This window comes from Amphiura filiformis, chromosome 3 (assembly GCF_039555335.1).
Source record: "Amphiura filiformis chromosome 3, Afil_fr2py, whole genome shotgun sequence".
NCBI lineage: Eukaryota > Metazoa > Echinodermata > Ophiuroidea > Amphilepidida > Amphiuridae > Amphiura > Amphiura filiformis.
Window position 1 is genome coordinate 29,643,151 of NC_092630.1, and position 20,745 is coordinate 29,663,895.

General features: G+C 36.6%; 1 protein-coding gene across 1 annotated transcript; it reads right to left on the reverse strand.

Moving 5' to 3' along the window:
• Window positions 1-6,399: 6,399 nt before the first annotated feature.
• LOC140148327 (uncharacterized) lies at window positions 6,400-9,817 on the reverse strand. Its single transcript, XM_072170241.1, has 3 exons — window positions 9,670-9,817; window positions 8,389-8,462; window positions 6,400-7,912 (listed from the first exon to the last, which is right to left on the reverse strand). Exons 2-3 carry the CDS (start codon window positions 8,453-8,455, stop codon window positions 6,939-6,941), a joined length of 1,041 nt encoding a protein of 346 aa, XP_072026342.1. The 5' UTR covers window positions 8,456-8,462; window positions 9,670-9,817; the 3' UTR covers window positions 6,400-6,938.
• Between the last annotated feature and the right edge of the window lie 10,928 nt (window positions 9,818-20,745).

The following is a 20,745-nucleotide window of genomic DNA, read 5'->3' on the forward strand; positions in this document are numbered from 1 at the left end:
AAACAAAATATTCAGAATAGGTAATTCTAGGTGAACGAACGTCAACGTGGTACGTAAACGCTCAATGTCACGTGATGTCGTTGCAACTAATCGGAACTCTTCAATGGCACGACATTGACATCACATGTTCACGTTCGTTCACTTGGTGGCGGAATTTCAATAACTGCGTTAGTATGAATATATTTTATGAGTCCTCTTAATTTTTCACAGAGAAATGTTAATTCCGGAACAGAGATGTATAAAAGTAAAATTTCATTTATTTAATACACAACCACAGACGAATAATTGTGCTATGTGGACTAATGGCTTACTTCAAATAATAGTAGTACAATCTTAACTTAATCAGCAGATCACATAAGTATACACATATACAATCAAAGGGGATATCGCATGTAAATAATAATGTTATTTTTACAGCATCCTATTTATGTCATCTACTGAATAAACAGCATTGTTAAGGGTAGACTAGGTATTGTTGGTCGATTTTCATTATCTAAATCAATAATACTTTGATGTTTTGCAAAAGTTCATTCTACAAATCATATACTTTGAAAACTTGCTTGATTTATTGCTGTTAATGAGTTATGTACGTTTTACAAAAGTGTTGTTGTTTAAGCCCTCTTTACAACATAACTCAAGAACCACAGGACCTATAAAAGTATATCTATTCTACACACTCGCTATGAAATGATCAATGCAATTTTTGCCAAAGGTCACTCCCATTCGCAAGATGCTGTGAACTACCAAATCGCAACAGTTTAAAATAGTTGCTAACCTTAAAGCCCCATTCAGTGACCCAACCTAAGTGTAATAAAATTGAAAATGTCATTAGGTATTTTTGAAATTACAAATTTGGCAAAAAAAGAAGGAAACAGCAGTATTACCAAGTTGAAACCCCAATCACATACATGTAAAAATTATTGTCTTTAATACATGACTTTCAGCTAACTACTTGAAGCACATCTAACGGTAACAAAGGTGCCCAAAACTGAATTTTGATGAATTTTACGATCCTGCCGATGAGCAAATCACTGAATGGGCCTTTAAGACGGGATTCTGTACTTCAAATGACAGAATAACCAAAGACCCGTATTTATAAGTCAGTAGTACTACCATCTACCAATATTAGATGAAGAAAGTAAATAGTTCAAAATTGTCAGATTAAACAATTTTTTTTTTCATATTAGACTTTAAAAATCTTTTTTTTTTTTTCAATTGAGCACAATCTGGCAGTTGATGTTGTTGTTGCAAACTGTGCGCGCAGTAATAAAACAATAATTTGTTTTAAATATTTTGTTTTTCTGATGACTTGCAGTTAATGTAAGATTTCTATTTGTGTGGCTATAGTGTAAATGATGATGATGACGACGATGATGATGATGATGATGATGATGATGATGATGATGATGATGATGATGATGATGATGATGATGGTGATGATGATGATGGTGTAGATGATGATGATGATTATGATGATGGTGTTGTTGTTGTTGTTGTTGTTGTTGTTGTTGTTGTTGTTGTTGATGATGATGGTGATGTTGTTGTTGATGTTGATGATGATGATGATGATGGTGATGGTGATGTTGTTGTTGTTGTTGTTGTTGTTGTTGTTGTTGTTGTTGTTGTTGTTGATGATGATGATGAGTCGTGATGGTGACGATGATGGCAGTGATGAAGGATTTAATTTAGTAATAAATTTTCAACCCCCCTCCCGCACCCACCCAGTCAATGTTGTTTTGATACTGAGACAGGAACGGACAATTGGTCTAGTATTGGCTCCAACATCTGAACATTGCTTTGGGGGAGGGGGTTGCAAGCAATATGAAACATTAATGTGTGCCACTCATGTTACTTGTAATGTTTAAACAAAGAGCACGTTTCTATGGTATCACTCACAGTAACCTGCTTACTTCTCATGTATGTTTTTGCTTAACACGTGTGCTATGAGCCATCATCTCCAAAATACACAGTTCAGTGACCTCGAGGCCTCCATTCAACAAGAAAGTAAACCTGCTGTTATAGAGGATGAGGCCCACGTGCCAAGGCCAAATCGACTTTTACAATGTTTATTGAAGAGATAAAATATGCATAATCTTAGTTTGCGAGAAGATAAGAGGTCAAATTTGTCCATGTTAAAAATATAATTACATACTAGGCATGTTTGTTCCTCTTTGTCGTTTGTGTATTAATTATCATCATCATCATCATCATCATCATCATCATCATCGTCATCATTATCAACATCATCGTCGTCGTCGTCGTCGTCGTCGTCGTCGTCGTCATCATCATCATATCATCATCATCATCGCCTTCATCATTACCTGACTACTAGCCACAAACCCATACCAAGGAAAATAAAATATCAATTTTGCTGCAAGCCCTCAGAGAAAATTAATATACAAATATTTAAAATCATGTTTTATTACAACGTATCTAATAGTAATAGGAATTTACACACAACCATGACAACTGCTAAATTAAGCTGAAATGAAGAAAATATAGACTATAAAAAGTCTATAATGAAAATAAATGTTGTTAACAGTTTGCATATCTGAAGTCAGATGATTGCACATACTAAGCTAGCTTAATATTAAGTATGGTTTCATATTTATCAAAAGGCTTATCACCATGCCCGAGTAAGTATAAGTTCATACTTATAGCAGAAGACATCATTGACTAAACACATTAATATTGCTATCTTCAGTAGACGAAAGTTCATACTAAGCAGGGAGGGATACGTTCAGTTGTATATGATCGATCATAGAGTAAAGTGCCATGACCTGTACCCACTTGAAGTAGCGATCAAAGTGGCGAGCCCCGCTTAGCGTCCTCGTTGGGTTCAGTGGCGGAGGCGCGCTTCACACGCTCTAGGCCGCTTCCCTGGGGTGGGGTGGGGGGGGGGGGGATCAAACAATTTTGGTGGGTATGTTATCCCGGAATTTTGAGGTGGTGGGTCTTTGGGAGTTGACGGCGTACCGGTAAAAAAGCAAGTTAAGCACTGTTTCGCTTGCCTCATCCTTCCACCAGAATAAGTTCTAAAAGATGACTAGAAATAAAATCGGAAAGGAGATGAAAAAAGACCAAAGTACACCAAGATTTAAAAAATAGAATAAAACCATGCCATGAATAAAATAACGGCATGAAAAATACCCATACTGGTGGTTATTAAATTAAAACGCATTTCCTTACGATGGAAATAAAATAAAATAAAATACAACCCCCCTAAAACATTTGACAGTGATTCGAACCAGGGACCTCTAGATTACTAGCCCGGCGACTTACTGACTGAGCTATCAAGCAATACGATAATTATAGGCACACTTTTACAAATGATAAACTCAAGGTGGTTAGTTCAAGTGCAGATGATAAAGGAGTGTCATCTTCATTATATCTATCCTTATTCTTGGGTTTCACCTGCAGGTGCATGAAATGGTTCCCCTACTCATGTCAACATGGCGGTTTGAACACACGACACGATAAAATCTACTACTATTACTACTACAAGGGCCGAAGCAATGGTTAACCGTGTTCGGTGAACCCTCATATAACTATACACACTTCGATCGATTCACCGCTGAATAGAATAAAGAAACTATATATATATTTCTTTTATTGATGGTAAATCAATTTAACCACATGTGCTGCAATGGGGTTAACCGTACACGGTTCACCATCTCTGAAATTATAAGCACGGAGGGGCATTATCAAGTTAAGTTATATTAAGTTTGGACAACAAAAACGTGCTAATATATGGATGATCTCTGTCAGTTTATTTTAAACAGCGATTGCAAATGATCACGTGGTAGTTTCAACATTCATATTCTGCGCACTAATCCAACATATTTATGGTATGCCTACAACGATATAACTTCATACTTATAGCAGAAGACCGCAATGTCCCACGCATTACTCACACACTTACTGCTATCTTCAGTAGACGAAAGTTCATACTAAGCAGGGAGGATTCGTTCAGTGTGCATATATCTGTAGGGGATGTACGCGTATGTGAGCTTTCATATAGAGTTAAGTGCCCTAACCTGCCCCAATCACTACGTATGATATCATACTTATCGAAAGGACGATACACACACCATTTCCCTAACAAGTATGTTTTCATATTTATAGCAGAAAACCTACTTGGCGCATGCCTATATTAAATCATACTTATTTAAACAATTTTTTTTTTTCATATTAGACTTTAAAAAATCTATTTTTTTTTTCAATTGAGCACAATCTGGCAGTTGATGTTGTTGTTGCAAACTGTGCGCGCAGTAATAAAACAATAATTTGTTTTAAATATTTTGTTTTTCTGATGACTTGCAGTTAATGTAAGATTTCTATTTGTGTGGCTATAGTGTAAATGATGATGATGACGACGATGATGATGATGATGATGATGATGATGATGATGATGATGATGATGATGATGATGATGATGATGATGATGGTGATGATGATGATGGTGTAGATGATGATGATGATTATGATGATGGTGTTGTTGTTGTTGTTGTTGTTGTTGTTGTTGTTGTTGTTGATGATGATGATGGTGATGTTGTTGTTGATGTTGATGATGATGATGATGATGGTGATGGTGATGTTGTTGTTGTTGTTGTTGTTGTTGTTGTTGTTGTTGTTGTTGTTGTTGTTGTTGTTGATGATGATGATGAGTCGTGATGGTGACGATGATGGCAGTGATGAAGGATTTAATTTAGTAATAAATTTTCAACCCCCTCCGCACCCACCCAGTCAATGTTGTTTTGATACTGAGACAGGAACGGACAATTGGTCTAGTATTGGCTCCAACATTGCTTTGGGGGGGGGGGGGGGTGCAAGCAATATGAAACATTAATGTGTGCCACTCATGTTACTTGTAATGTTTAAACAAAGAGCACGTTTCTATGGTATCACTCACAGTAACCTGCTTACTTCTCATGTATGTTTTTGCTTAACACGTGTGCTATGAGCCATCATCTCCAAAATACACAGTTCAGTGACCTCGAGGCCTCCATTCAACAAGAAAGTAAACCATATGGAAAAGTTTTCCTATGAAAGTCTCTTTAAATAAATTATACTCGACTCCAGTGTGTGCACACTGTGTGTACAGAGGCGTTCGAGGTCAATGCAATGCACAATGCATACATTACCACACAGCACACTAAGCAGGGCTGTACGGAAGAGGGTATGGTTTTTCCTACTGTACGACGGCACTTTGTAACCAATCAGATTCCTTTTCCAAAACGGTCCTGTGATACACCTTCCCCAATCAAACACATTTGTCTTGCATTTGATCATCTTCTACTCTTCCCTAGAAAAAATCATTATGATACCAAATCCCCGGGACCAAATCTAAACACCATGCCATGGAATTCACCATATCACGTCCAAGCTCACATAATTTGGGCGCCCCATTCCTTTTTTAAAGGAATTTTTTTTTTTTTTAGAGAGTAGAATCTGGCAAAGTATTTCTAGGAAATATCGTGTGAGCCAAGTCAATCGGACTGACTATTATCAAGTGAGGGCCGTCTATAGCACGCTACTTTAATAACACGGGGTGCATGTCAGTGTATTTCGCAGTAAATTGAGTGAGATTTTGGGAATACATTGCGGTGTTTAGTGCTCCTGTACGACGAGGTCTTTCATCAGATTTCCTTGAAAATCGGGGAAAGTAGAGTTTAATATATACATGAGACAATTAAGAGTGAGCCAACAAATAAAAGACTTTCCCTTTATAATTATTGAAGTTGAAAGTGAAAAAGACAATTTTCTCCCATTGCTTAAATGTGGGACCCCTTTTATTTGAGCAAAAGAGACTACTTTTCCATATGTGCTGTTATAGAGGATGAGGCCCACGTGCCAAGGCCAAATCGACTTTTACAATGTTTATTGAAGAGATAAAATATGCATAATCTTAGTTTGCGAGAAGATAAGAGGTCAAATTTGTCCATGTTAAAAATATAATTACATACTAGGCATGTTTGTTCCTCTTTGTCGTTTGTGTATTAATTATCATCATCATCATCATCATCATCATCATCGTCATCATTATCAACATCATCGTCGTCGTCGTCGTCGTCGTCGTCGTCGTCGTCATCATCATCATATCATCATCATCATCGCCTTCATCATTACCTGACTACTAGCCACAAACCCATACCAAGGAAAATAAAATATCAATTTTGCTGCAAGCCCTCAGAGAAAATTAATATACAAATATTTAAAATCATGTTTTATTACAACGTATCTAATAGTAATAGGAATTTACACACAACCATGACAACTGCTAAATTAAGCTGAAATGAAGAAAATATAGACTATAAAAAAGTCTATAATGAAAATAAATGTTGTTATTAGTTCAGCAGATATTAGAGCAGCCTGTATCACAGAACAGAAACGTTTCAGTTTATGTACCCAGACTGCCGATCTTGAATAAAATAAATATTTCCCATATATACAAATTACACAAATTTAAACAATTAATTCTTAAGAGCAATAATTTTTAGCATAATTAATCACTTTTGAAATAAATAAGTTGATCTTTAAATCAATTTAAAGCTGTACAAAAATTCCCGGAATCTGCATAATTCCGTCACTGACTCTAAGTGATGGCCACTGGTCGTGGCCACTATATTGTAGCGGCCTCCAACTTCAACAGCGGTCACAAAAATGCATTGAATAAACACTGTCAGTGGTAAGCACTCTAACTGGCTTAATAAATTTCCTTTGTAAATCGCACTTGAGATATATTCCAAGTGCAATTGTACCTCAAACAGAGTAATCAATAATTTAGTTTATAATAGCTGACATAATAATCCAGGAATCCAAATTTCCGAATACCAAGTAGTTGAGTGGCCAGGCAGAGAATTCGTGGTGGCCACGAAAGTCAGTGGCGAAGTTATGTATTAGTGCCTTACAATCCTGTAATTTATTGAAAGGTTCTGTTATGGCAAGTCACCATGTATAGGTGGCGGATTAAGAGTCACCAGACACGGTCCTTGGTAAGCTACTTGAAGTGTTCGGTCATTCATCATACAAGCTTCAGCCTTTAACACACATTCTGACGTATATGTGATGCCGTCCGTACCACAAACCGGGGCGTTCTCAATGAGTGGGCACGACGTTGCACACGGAGTGTTCTGTGGTTGTGTCGTAAATACAACTCCAGGTTTTGTGGTGATAACAGGTTTAATAGTACCCCCTGCACCAGGTTGGTCTCCAGGCATTATGGTATTAAAAGGTGGTAAGTTTGTGATCCCAGGTTGGTTGGTGACCCCTGGTTGGTTGGGCCCACCAGGCTGGTTGGTAACCCCCGGTTGGTTAGGTCCACCTGGTTGGTTGGTGACCCCTGGTTGGTTAGTGACTCCCGGTTGGTTGGGTCCACCCGGTTGATTAGTAACTCCTGGTTGGTTAGGTCCACCTGGTTGGTTGGGTCCCCCTGGTTGATTGGTACCACTTGGTGGGAATGTGACCCCGGGAGGATAAGTGGCACCTGGTGGAAGGGTACCCTTTGGAGGGTTAGGTTTAGGAGGGTTTGGTTTAAATGGTGGTCTGGGTCTTCCTGGTTCCCCGCCTGGTTCACCAGGTTGGTTAGGGTCACCTCCATCTGTAACCCCATTGTCGCTGGTTACTCTTGGTTTTCTTGTCGCATCGATTGGCGGATCGATTGCACTTTCCTGAGAATGTTCATTAGATTCCTCACTTAATTCCTCTTCGTCACGATGGTCATCGTGCTGCTCTTCGCTATCTTTGCCTCCAGTTTGCCTCTGCGAACATCGACCGGCGTACATAACTTCTAGCACAATGCTCCGTTTACATGCCACTTTCTCCATTTGACATATATTACGATATGTGTGTCCATCAGTGGCACAAACGTAGTCTACTGCTTCATCCCCACAACTTCCGCATCCTTTGTATTCTGCAATAAAAAGAGGAGTTTAATGACAATTAAAAAACAGCACAGTGATTTATAGTGCGTTACGGATAGGCAAAACGCCTAGACGTTAATCCACAAGCCTCAGCACACTTTACAGGTTGACGCTGACCACTACAGCCCTACATCATTCTGTAAACCATTTAACAACAAAACAGGGACTTTGCAGCTTCAGGAGCGCATACCCTAGACATTCCACAAATCGCAACTAGGATTAGCTGACTCAATTTTTCCACGAGAGCGTACTAAACCACCACCAGGTTCGAACCCGCAACCTCTCGCAGCATAGTCTAACGCCTTATCGATTGAGCTAACTTGCTTAAAATGCTATACTTGGTGTTTCATATTTAGCAAAACAACAAAAGTTGTATTTATACATTTTTACATGTGTTAATTTTACATCCACGACAATGTATTGAAAATAAGGGATACGACACCTAATAAATTCAGACAATACTTACTGACTGCATTGGAGACAGTGGCGCCTAATATTGCAACAAGTAGAAGTGTGGTCATTTTTGTATCCATTGCTAATCTGAAATCATAAAAATGTCAAATTAATTACTTTAAAAGTTATTCCCGTCATCCCAATTATAATGATCAAATTACCTCAAAGTCATATTTAAAGCCATATTATAACATTTGCAAACAAAATAGATTTGTATTTCTTTGCCATAAAATGTTAGCTTTTACTGTCAGATATATCCCCTTTTATTTTTGAGCCGAACAACTACGGCAAAGCAAAGAAAATTGGAATTTACTACCGCACATGTCGCCAATACGTACCACTCCTTCGGTCATGTTATGGTACGACCCTTTGTTGTGTATATCACCGTCCCGCACGCCGTGTACGTACTGTGTGTTATGAACATCGTGTATGCGTTCGACTAATAATTCCATCATAATAATAAAACGCCGGTTCCGTCGTTTTATTCAAAATCTCGGATTTTGACAAAACTACAGCACCTGGAGTCTTGATTTTTGCAGAATACATTGGTTTAATAAAATACAATATAATCGTGTAAAAATTTTTAAAAATTCAGTGAGGGCGTCCTCCTTAGCAAATGTTATAATATGGCTTTAACTGGAAGCTTTTGTGAAGTTTTCTAGTCAAGAATCTAGAATATGGCAATGTTGATTAGATATCAATACAAAACATTATTTTCACATCCGATGGCGTAGCGTCATAAAGGTACGGAGAATGTGCCCCCAATTAAAGTTTGTTCGGCATTGGCGAAATAAATTAGGTTCATAACATCATGTATCGATACGAATGACATGCACACAGTTGGGCGCAGCAGCTCTTACACAGTTGCGAGTTGCGTAATGTGTGACTGGCGCACGCTTTTGTGAATTTACGCGAACGTAAATTGTGACTTAATTGACGCGCGCAATAACAAAATCGAATAATTTTCGCCTATTTTAAGCCGAACAAACTTTAGTGACAATTGTGAATAACCCACTGGAATTGCGGAAAAACGCCTCGTGCTCCCTCAATCAGACTCGGTGCCCCCGATCGAATGACTCATGCCAAGCAACTGTTCACTTAGTTGTTAACGGGATACGTGAAATCAAAACTAACCGTTAACAGGTAAAGGATATATGAGAACACAAGATTGAACAAAAGTCAGTGATATCTCTTAATCTTTCGAATTAAATAAACACTATAAAAAGTTCAAAACCATTCGTAATAAAATGTGAGTATATCAAAGAAAACACAAAATTGAATTTATAACACTTACCTTTCAAACAATTCTCTCGCGTTATGAAGAATATTATTTAGTGTGGTTTAACTTCCTATCTACTTATGACAAGTGTTGATTGTATGTACATAGTCTCAATTGTAATGCCTTTATAACCTTCTTCAATCAATGAATTGGTTCCGGAACTTTACTGGCTATCTTGTAAAAGGGAAGCCTGGTTTAGGTCATGTGGTTGGCGAATCACCCTGTTTAGTTTTGTTACGTACATTCTCTTGTTGTTGCTGTTGTTGTTATTGTTTTATGCAAATCACTTCCTAGTAATATATGTACGATTATTACTGACATTAAATAATTTGTAGTTTCATGACATTCGTGACGTAATTTCACAAATATATTTAATGTATAATATAACATCATTTGATTGCTTTTGATCAAAAACTGACTAACGTGTGACAATTTTGCAGTCGTGATGTTGTCATCATGATTAGGATTTTTATGTTGCTACATAATAAGCACCCTTTATATACCAAGTTGTAAAAGTACAACTGCTCGTCAAGGTTCGTTGTTGAGGATACAACATCCGGTAACGGTAACACAGACAGATGGACTTGGAGGTATATATTAGGACAAAAGATAATCCATATGTTATCTATCAGGAGTCTAATATGCGCAGATGAAAATGCTGCTTACACGTGATAAATCCAGAGAGTTGGAAATGTGTAACATGGAGCGGGCATGTGAGCATTCCTCATAAAAAGTTTGCAAGTTGGTAACCCAAAAATTTGGCATGTGCAAATGGGGGTGGGGCCGGTGAGCAATTATTGGCAAGCCAAGAGGGGGCAAGCAATTTTGGCACATACTTTAATTTTTTTAGCCCCCGGACCCGCTCAAAATTATTGCACAGCCCCTTATAGCGCTCTGAAAAAAGAGGACGGCATTTCCTAACAACTTAGTTTAACTGTAATATAGTTCGCGATTTGCACATGATTTGCCGTTTGCGACAAGTGAATTTAAGCGGTAATTTTGCCTCAGCAATTTTTGCTGCGAGCTACGGCAAATATATTACACGACAAAAATATTCAATTGAATTACATTACACTACTTTATATGACCTTACCTTATCTTACGTTGCATTGCATTACAATCAAGTTGCATTGCATGGCATGGCATTGCTTTGCTTTACATTGCATTGCATATTACATTGCATATTACATTGCATATTGCATTGCATTGCATTGCATTGCATTGCATTGCATTGTATTGCATTGCATTGCATTACATTACATTACATTACATTACATTACATTACATTACATTACATTACATTACATTACATTATATTGAATTGCATTGAATTGCATTACCATTTGTATTTGGCATCTTCCAATACCAATTTCACAAGTCCCATCACGCACTCCGGGCATGCACTATTGCAGCTGATCACACAATAGCGGCAACGCATTTACGTCTCAGATCTTACGCATTCACGTCTTAGATTTTGCTGTGATCCGGGCAATGTTTTCGTTTCCCCACCCCTCCTAAAGCTGGTATTCCTTTAGTATTAGTGTTAATGTGTGTTTTTTTATATAAATTTAAATAAACCACTATGCGCTATGAGGGGGTGGGGAGCTCAATCCACCTCCTGCATTCTAATAGAACACGTTCAAATGTCAATCTCACTGAAAAAAAATTGCCCGGGTCTATCACGATTTCATATCTGTCACAGCAAGATCTAAGTCGTGAATGCGTAAGATCTGAGACGTAAATGCGTTGCCGCTATTATGCGATCAGCTGCAATAGTGCATGCCCGGAGTGCGCGATGGGACTTGTGAAATTGATTAGTATAAGGGTATGAAATGTTTCAAAACATCAAACATCTACTGCCCAGCAAACATAAAATGTTTTACAGAAAACATTTAAATGTTGGGTTGTATAAAGGGTATACAAACGTGTTTATAACATTCCAAAAACATTTTTGATAAACAAACTCGATAGAAAACATTCTAAACAGAATGTTATTTTGGGGTGGAAAAATATATTTTGCGGAAAATGTTTGTGCAAAATATTTGCAATAACGTTTTAAAAACGTTTTCATGACCTTTATATAACCCTTTACAATAACATTTTGAAAACATTTTAAAAATATTGTTGTAGTGTGTTTTCATACAAACCGTTTTTTCCTAAACCAAAAGCCAAAATATAACGTTTTTGTGTTTGCTTCAATGAAATGCAATGCAATGTCAATGTCAATGTCAATGTCAATGTCAATGCAATGCAACGCAACGCAACGCAACGCAACACAATGCAATGCAAAGCTAAGCCATGCAATGCAACTTGATTGTAATGCAACGCAACATAAGGTCAGGTCAGGTCATATAAAGTGGTGTAATGTAATTCAATTGAATATTTTTGTCGTGTAATATATTGCCGCAGCTCGCAGCAAATAATTATTTGCTGCGGCAAAATTGCCGCTTAAATTCGCTTGTCGCAAACGGCAAATCGCAAACTATATTACACGATGTCTTCATTAGAAGTACAATTCAAGGTGTTTCTATGAGTAGTATTAAACTGCTGCAGTTGTAAACAAAACTGGCATTAGAGGTATATCCGGTGTTACCTTGAACTTCATTCTAGTTCCTGCTACTAATTAAATTGCCCTCTATTGTTTTCTGACTATTCCAAACTAGACATGCAAAACATTTCTGTTAATGTAACTTTTTACTGTCATGCCTGGCTCTTATATTACTTTAATGGTGAAGTGACTTGATCATCACTTATTTTGGTCTTTCACCATCTATTTTTACTACTGATGTTAATCTATAATCTATGATGTAAAATAACCATGTTGAAAAATAGGATATAGATGCGTAATATCGAAAGTATCATATTGACACTATACAATGCTCGTGTCATACATATGGGAAAATAATCATATTAAAACTCCATGACTATGTCAATAGCGTTTGGCCACATACTTAGCTATACTAAGAAACATCATAATTTGAACAACGAATTTTGTAAATGAATTATTTTGTCAAAATACTTTAGTTGATAGCTGAATCAACATCTTATCCTCCCACAACTGTAAAATCATGGGCGTGTGACCATTAACAAGGACTCAGTGTTTATTTCTGTGAGCCGTGTAACAATGCAGTTGCGCGAAGTCATTAAAATAACATGTAAATCATGGTTTCACCACTTTCTTTACAGTAATTGACAGAACCCCTTGCAGCATAATTGTTTGGCAATCGTGTGTTTGATTTGAAGCACCAAGTGGAATGGCCTTAAGATCTCCTGATCTTACACCTGAATTTCTTCTTGTGGGCTATCTGGCATCAAAGGTTTTCACAAGTCCTCCTGCAGACCTAGATGAACTCCAGAGGTACATAAACGCACAAGTTGACAACCTCTCAAAAGACGTGGTGTGAATGTCATGTTGAGGAGAGCTGCATCTGCATACAGAGGAATGGTACATGCCATTGTGGCCATGTGGACGACTAAGACTGTTAATTACTGTGGTTCAACATGTGATTTTCATGTTGTTTTGATTTTAATTTACTTCGCGCAACTACACTTTTACTCGGCTCACAAAATAACCACTGAATCCTTATTAATGGTCACATGCCAATGATTTTACAGTTGCGGGATGACAAAATGTTGATTCAGCTATCAACTAAAGTATTTTGACCAAATAACTCGTACTTTTTAATCCAGTGGTATTTTTCAAACTGTATACTTTCTTTTGAAGAACAAAATAGCTCGTCATACTTTAAAAGCAGGGCAAAAAGGAACAAGTGAATATAGCTTAAAGGCCTATTCAGTGATTTTCTCATACGAGGATCGTATAAATCTTCAAAATTCAGATTTTGGCACCTTTGTTATCGTCATATCCGGCTAGTGTTTAAGCCGAAGGCTGTGTATTAAAGACAAAATAAGACATTTTACATGAATATGTAATTTCTGTACTTAAGTAGAGAAATGATTTACATGTACTTGAAAAGGGCTTCAACATTGTCCATACTGCTGATTTCCGCGGGTTTTTTTGCCAGATGTTTTGTTTCAAAAATACCTAATAACGATTTTGATGACTTATCCTTCACTTTTAGGCAGTTAGCAGTTTTATAAACAATTTAATTTCTTACACTTTCGCTGTGATCACTGAATGGGCCTTTAAAAGGGAAACTCCTTTATCACTAGCATGACAAATAAATGACTCATGCTTAGGCCTATATGATCAACTTATTGCTGCCTTTTTCATTTTTGTCTGATATCACAAGGATGATATAATTATTAAATGACGCTTAGCATACAGTTGGTTAAATCAAAAGTTGAATGACGTTTAGCATACAGTTGGTTAAATCAAAAGGTGAAAACTTAGTCATAATACTATATTAATCAATCGAGGAAACTATAAAACCAATGGTGTATTAACGACCCTATTAAACGTTGATAATTGACTTTGGAAACTCACGTGATCATTGACACAAAGCAATACTTGTGGTATGTTAAGAAATAATGAACAAATAAATAGATAACTAGATAAATAAAATAAGTAAGTAAGTAAGTAAGTAAGTAAGTAAGTAAGTAAGTAAGTAAGTAAGTAAGTAAGTAAGTAAGCAAGTAAGCAAGTAAGCAAGTAAGCAAGCAAGCAAGCAAGCAAGCAAGCAAGCAAGCAAGCAAATAAATAAATAAATAAATAAATAAATAAATAAATAAATAAATAAATAAATAAATAAATAAATAAATAAATAAATAAATAAATAAACTGGGCACCAAGCCACAAAAAGTATCCGAACATTTACAACAATAACCATTTGTTAGAGACTCTTAAACTATATTGAAAAATAAAGTTGTCGATAGACTTTGCTCTGCAAATTCTGTAAATTTTGTTCTGAGTATTTTGATACCTCATTCGGTACGATACGACTTATCGAGTGACGTTTTATGATCAAAAAACCTCGACAATTCAAGACTCTGTAAAAACAAATCAAGAATTATCTGGGATAATTGCAACCAACTAAATGAAATTTATGATCTAAGCTACCAGATGCATAATTAATTTCCTGACTATGATATTTTGTTGTGGGAAAAGGTTACTTAAATGTTTTGGCGGGATTATTTCCCGCCAAAAATTTCAACCAAAAAGAGTATGTAGCGAGATTAGAGATTAAGACATTCGTAATTACGTTGAATATAACATTTTTAATCGTTTCTCTGCATCGAATAAATATGAATACTGAACAAATTAAAAGTTCGATGAAGTCCTATAAACGAAAGTGCTCTCTTTAGGATGCTGACCCCTCCCTCTGCAATTATGAAATGTTGAAAATTCCAACACGAAAGATAAACTTTGACAGATACTTTTTGATCGCTAAAGAAAGCACTTTTGTTTAGAGGACATCAACGAATCTTTGGTTTGTTCCGACCCTAGCTTACTGGAAGTTATATCTTCGGATGTTTCGTGGTGCTCGTTTTATTATCATTGTTTAAGTTGTATCCTGGGAGCAATCGTTTTGTGGGTTAGTTGAAATACTGGAAGTAATATCATTTGAGTATTTGTTTTGTGGGGTTAAACATTTACATATAGCCAATAAGTATAGTATAATTCTTCATAATTTTTTTTATTAAATTAGCTCTACCTAGTTAAAAATTGGTATTGAGTACTGTGAAACGACTATCGAGTGACTATTTATGTTATTTAGTATAATTCTTCAATATATTTCAATTTATATGAATAATAATTACATGTTTTTCTGTGGAAAGATAGAAGCCTGTACAATAAATACATTTCCTTGTTTTATTCTTTAGAACTACTTTTCACATTATAAACATAATATATTAAATTAACACTTTTCTGGCATATTTTTCAACTTACATCTGCAATATCAAATCTATACACATTACTAGTCTTGTTATATAATTTGCAACAAGGTCGCTTGTACATAATTATTTCCTGCATATGTTATTAGCCTTTCACAAAAGTATTTAGTATTTTGTAAAGTAGGTAACTGCAAGGAGTTTATATAAATTAGGAAGGAGAAGAAATATATTATGTAACGCTTATTGTTCCTTTGTGCCAATTGGAGTTCCCGACACGCTATTCATCGAGAGGTACCTTTTGTTTGAGACAAAGGGCTATAATAGGCAGGCTACTGTCAATAAGTGATGAAACAAAAGTCACGTAAAAGCGCCTATACGTATGAGAGGTACCTTTTGTACTAGTCAATCCCAAGGGTGTGCGTGAGTTGTCGCATGCACACAAAACAGAGGTTCACCTACAATACAAACCTATTGCAGCGCCCAAATTGGTTTGGGCGCTCATTTGATTATACTCAGTGAACAGGCGGCATAGGACACGCAACACGGACGTACGAGGCTGGCGAAGATACAGGGCTGACAGCCCCATTCACAATACACGGTTAGCGATTATAAATGGACAATTAACATACTTGCAGTGGGGTACTTTGCAGAACCCCACCGGTTTTAGAGTAAGATAATTTTGCTTTGACACCACATAACAAATTTAGAATTGTTTGTGAAGATTTCATGATTATGTGTTAATCCAATGGCGACGTCAAAAATAGCGATATCGCATCCACCATCATCTGTCAGTGAACACGCTTTGCTCTACCATTTCGCTACGGACAGTTCAACCATGGAGGTATATAAATAAATGGAGAATGATCCAGCCAAGCCTCTTTTGTACTACGTTGGTTATGACCAATTATTGTTGAATAGGCAATTTCAGGCTTATATTGATTATGCTAAGCTGATTACATTGTGAAGTCTGTTTCACTGGCCATTGATTTCAATGGGGTAAAATGAAGTTTAGGGCCTATACTTATTGGAAAGTGCTCATGTTTCATAAAATTTTGATATCAAAATCTCATTTTCGCCAAAAATTGAGTGCTTAAATTGCATCAAGAAATCAGTCTTTTGAAAAAGAAACACCTTATCTGTTGTCATCTTGTGACTCCTACATTTTGGTCATGAAAAATTGAATTATGACTTTTTTTTTCCAAAAGTTATGACCCCCCGTATATTTGGAACCCCTCCTCCAAAGAAAATGATAGCCTCCTAATAATATTAATAATCATTTAGGCCTAAATACTGATAATTATTTATTATACAATGAGAAGTTTAATGATGATGATTTAGGCGGCCTATACGATTTCATGACAATACAGAATTTAAAGTTTAACAACAATAACATGACATATCCGTCATGGCACTCAATCAATTTGACCCGAAGCTTCAACCAAAATCACGATTATCATACACTAAACTATGAGAAACTGTTTAAACAAAGTATGTAGGGCCTATACATTCCGTATATCAATTCCTCTCTAGAAAAGATTGCCTGATCATCACTTTTGCTTGAATTCTGAAGTACTTCCGGTAAATTTTGCTCGCTCATAACTCAAATGGCCCAAATTGGCCCAACATAATTTTTTCACAATCGGAAGGTAAAAACGTTTTGCTTTCATTTGCACTATATTTGAACTCCCTCAGACCCCCTTAAAAGCTTAATATATGAACATGGAAACTAAGTATATTTGTCAAGTTACGGCACAACTAGTGTAGAAAACAGTTTCATAACTTGAGAACAGAACATCCGAATTTCTTCGGGTTTTCGCACGATCATACATTGAAACTATAAGCTATCAAAACTGGTGACTTTGAACTAGCTGATTGACTAGCTGACGTCATTATACAGTCTCTTTTACAAGGCTTCCGGTACGGGTCAATGTAGGGTCAATTCCTATGAGGAAATTTTGGGAGTGACAATCAATGAACCATGGTAGAGGCTCATAACCATCGTGGAGATCAATAGCTTGGCTGAAGTGGCTGGTCAATTCAAGTTTGGTGACTCATTGAATAGAGGTAACGGGATAATCTCCACTTAAGAGATTAGAATTCTGGCGATCATTCTCCATTTATTTATATACCTCCATGGTTCAACAGCATAGGCAAAGTGTGCGCTCTGACGTGTGGCGGATATAAGAATCTACACAAGTAAGTTGTCTACATTGTTTGCCAATAGGTCTACATATAAGGATTTGAAGTAATTATGATATCACTCCTACTGTAGTATTTTTAAGGACATTAGCCGCGGTCCACATCGTGTTTTATTATGTATAGGCCTACCATAGTATTTTACATGAGCATCGCGTATATAGGAGTCTACCCTGCTGATAACGCGAGAAGCATATAGCCATACTATTTCTGAATCAATCAATAAAGCAAAGCAAATCATACTTGTAGGCCTATAATACTATATTAAATATGATTGCGGACCAACCGATACAGATCGATACGCCCAATGTATGAATAAAAGCACCTAATAATAAAGTCGCCCAATTGAACAGTTGTAGGTGTCGATCGCACGACTTCATTAATATTGATTGGCAACATTTTCCAATATGTCAGCGCTCAAATCGGACACAATAGAACAATAGACTCTTCAGTGCGTTGGGTAACTGCATGAGACGCAAGAGCATGGGCGTAGCGAGAGCCTCGGGGCCCATGGACATGGAGCAGTGCGGGGCCCTTTTAACATCTCCTTTATCAGCTCTCTTTTTCCCCTATTTCATTTTCGCTTTCGCTTGGGGCCCCTGAACACTCGGGAATCCTGGACTTCGTCCACCTGTCCACCCGCTCGCTACGCCCCTGCGCAAGAGGCAAAATGCCCATTTGTACTTTTTTGAAACAAATTATTTCATATGCACCTTTTGCTTCCATTTAAAATGGATTAACTAATTTAATTAGTTGAGAGTAATTGGTTGTGATTATTAATTAGCTGCACGACAACTTACAATTATTGAAAGCCCGGATCATGTATTATTACACATTATTTTGCCACCATAGCTAGGGGTATTAGCGCCCGGATCAAGGATACAGAATTCCCACTCCCCACCACTCCCCATTCCTAAATGGAGCACGCGAAAATGTGCACAGATATTATTAATTTGGTTATAATCAAGTTGAATTTCGGTTTTAAAACGGAGCAATTTTGACTTTTATCGCTACGGGGGCGCATAATCGATCTAGGCGGCACAGAATTGGTCGATTCGGCGCCCCTTAAGGGGTACTACACCCATTGATTTTTTTTGCATTTTTTTTGCATTTTGTGAAGAAATTACAAAAAAAAATTGGACAAAGTGGTATGCAAAATGAAGGGGCAAATCTTCTCGTTTTATTGGTGGCATCGGTATCAACGTAGCTTACATGCTTTTAAAAGCAGAAGCCAAAAGGTGGTACATCACTGATGATTTAAATTCACTTCATTTTGCAAAGCTTAATATCAACGGATTTCGTTAAAATTTTGGATATGTGTTGCTAACACGTTAGGGAAATAAAGTTGATATGTAAAATGTGAATAAGTGGTTCCTGATTTCTTTTATGACTTCATGAACTTGGTGCTCCACAACTATCAAAAAAGGAACTGGTTAAAATGCTTCTATTTTCAATGTTGAGCTATATTTTGTATTTTTAACTTGCGACATTATTTCACTGAAACTTAATTAAGCCATTGGTAACAGGTTACCACAACCATACTACAGCAATGTTGAAAAAATTGTATTTCTTGTCACCTATACCACCATATTGGGTAGTTTTCCGTAAGCTTAGCTTTTGTGATTTTGGTAACTATTTTATATTTATTTGTGAAATCCATCTCAACTAAGCATTCTAAATTGTACTCACCATTTACATCCCAAGGTATATTAGTATATCCACTTTGCACTTCTCGATATATATCCAGTTAAAGACAGAATATCAAAATTATTCCTCATTATGATACATTTTGTATCACAGACTCTCACATGTGTATTCAAAATTGATGCTTAAATTTGACCTGAACCAATTGACCTATAACCTGACATACTGTGACCTAATAGCCTTTTCTTCTCCTAACAACACATCAATAACAACATCAATATCAAATTGACTAATGACTATGCATCTATTGTGTAAGTGTTTATTTAATTTATTCAGTGTTATATATTTTGCAAGCACTACTAGATTTTCTATAGAGAGTATAACAAAGGATTTAATGTATTCTATTCATGTACCCTACTTGAACATGTTGAAAAGAATAAATTATGGTTTGTTATGAAACACGCATCTGAGTTACCAGGATACGGTAAACAAAAAATATATAGGGCTAAAATGACTTACTATACAATGGTTTAAAAACACCTTTTTTATTTATTTTTTTTATTTTTTTTTATTTCACATGATCCGTGCATATATCGCCTCGCTATAAATGAAAAAATATGTTTTTAGACCAATCAAACCAATATATGGGTGTAGTACGCCCTTAAAACGGTGTCCAGGGTACACGTGTTCCTCTTGGCTACGCCACTGGTTGGTCATTTTGAATTGACGAGCTGATTGGAGAAACCCCCAGGAGAAACCACTGATTGATTATACGGGATTTTACTTGATCGTACGGGATACACAATATAACCAAGCGTCAAAAACACGACCAAAACAGAGGGATGTGACAGAGACAATTTTAACATATGATGTGGGTTTTTTTCTTGTTTTTTGGTCACCAAAAATACCACTATGAACATTGTTGACGTGCAGGATTGATCAAAATGCGTTTCACCAGCTACTACGTCATACATGACCCGGTTTTCTTCAGATACGCCTGGAATTAGTTCAGCGGTTCCGGAAATGAAGATGTATGAAGAGCTGTATAACACGGGGAACCAGCCGGAAAATCCGGCAGCCTGACTCACTTGGTTAACAGACCGATATCACTTGAATAATGGGTTTTTGATAATCACTGACATCTTTATTACACTAACATAACTATATAAGCTAATATTTCAGTGTGAGTAATTATTCCAACATAAATTTAAATGACTAGCAAAATAACTGAATTAGAGGTTTATCCATGTTCTATAAGCTGCATATCCTATCAGCGACTGCTATACCTTGTTTAGGACTTTCAAAAGAAGTACCTGCATGTGCAACCACAACTACTTCAAAATCGCCTTTTGTTAGAAGTCACACATGAGTAACGTGGATAACCTCTATACCTATTAATTGATCGTAAAAAGATTTAGAAGAAGTGCACCATAAAATTGAGATCCAATCCAGATG